Here is a 1,382-nt window from a genome sequence, read left to right as displayed (position 1 = left end):
CCTTGTCTCATTCACCCTCTACCTGGCCCCCAGTGCAGAAAGAAAAATCCAGAAAGGACTAAGAGAAAGCAAATCTGTCTCCTATCCCACTACGTCTCCATTCTAATATTTCTTCCTTCGTTCACTGCTTTCTGTGTCGTTAAGTGCCTTTTAAAACCAACGGGATACAAGGCCCCAAGCAAGTAGTCCTTAGCTATTTCTGTCCTAATAGGGGAGGGAGCAGATGGGCTTAATTTGAGTGCTTTTGACAAAGCATGTACAGCTATCTTCTAGAGGAGAATTTCCAAACGGTGCTAGTTTTCATGGGCCTTGAAAAAAGTGTAGAAAGTCAAGAAGACCGGGCCAGCGATCCTGTGAACTGTGTATTTTTGTCTCCTACAAAGGCCTTACCTAGAGTTTAGAGTCCCTGAAAGTCCTCAATTTCAATTAGCCCGGAAAATAAAACTCATCTGGCAAGCGGGAGAGGAGCAAGTTAATGAAAAACGCTCACAGGACGCAGAGTTCACCAGCAGAGGGCACAATACCCACCAGCTAGGGCCTGAAGCTGGAGCAGAGGGTTGGCAGAACCTGACGATATCTGGGTCTTGTAGTTCGCTATTGGTCTCTTCTGCACGCTAGTCCCGGAGGTGAACTACAACCCCCACTGTGCAACGCGAGCTCCTCTCGCCACCTCTCGTCTTTGGCGAGGACAAACCTCCTGGGAAACAGCTCCGCCCCACCCCCGTACGCACGCGTCACGTTTGTTTACCCTGAGGCCCCGCCCCCAGCCTCCCGCTCCCCCCAGAAATGTCGTCATGCTAGCGATGCATATTCATGAGCAACTCCGCCCCACCACCGCCCGCCTTCCCGTGCTTCATTAATATTCATAAGGCGAGCTCGGGCCGCAGCTCCCGGGAGCTGAGGCTGTCCGGCAGCGGGCGGGGCCTGGCGCTGGGGAGCCCGCGACCCGCGGGGAGGGTGTGTGTGTGTGTGTGTGGGGGGGGGGCGGTGGTGGCGAAACGGGCGGGCGGCGCGCGGGATGGAACACCGAGACACCGACGGAATGCTCCGAATCGCCACATAATCCTCCGGAACGGCCGCGCCGAACGCCATCGGCGTCTCCGTTCTCCGCGCGCCGCCGCTGCCGCCGCCGCCGCCGCCGCCGCCGCGGCCGCCGTCTCCCACCTTCGCCTCGCCTCCTCCTCCGCCGCTGCCTCCGGAGCTGGGGGGGCGACGTGAAGCCCCACCACGATGGAGCCCGCCGCCGCAGCCCCGGCACAACGATTCGCGGACCCCATCGGTGAGGACCGAGCCCTGGCGGCGGCGGCGGCCGAGGGCGGCCGGAGTCCGGATCCCGCGCTGAGCGCGGCGGCCCCGAGCGGCGGGAACGGCGGCGCGGCGCG

At 60.9% G+C, this 1,382-nt stretch overlaps 1 protein-coding gene across 1 annotated transcript in view; it reads left to right on the top strand.

The window, feature by feature from the left end:
• The first annotated feature begins 1,230 nt into the window (after positions 1–1,230).
• Phlpp1 (PH domain and leucine rich repeat protein phosphatase 1) overlaps positions 1,231–1,382 on the top strand; it is a 208,735-nt gene continuing 208,583 nt past the window's right edge. Inside the window, exon 1 of the mRNA XM_028775649.1 lies at positions 1,231–1,377. Coding sequence (XP_028631482.1) covers positions 1,231–1,377 — 147 coding nt within the window. The remainder of the gene's footprint in view (positions 1,378–1,382) is intronic.

Source organism: Grammomys surdaster, unplaced genomic scaffold (genome assembly GCF_004785775.1).
Source record: "Grammomys surdaster isolate TR1022 unplaced genomic scaffold, NIH_TR_1.0 257, whole genome shotgun sequence".
NCBI classification, from domain to species: Eukaryota; Metazoa; Chordata; class Mammalia; order Rodentia; family Muridae; genus Grammomys; species Grammomys surdaster.
This window is presented reverse-complemented; position numbering and strand designations above follow the sequence as displayed.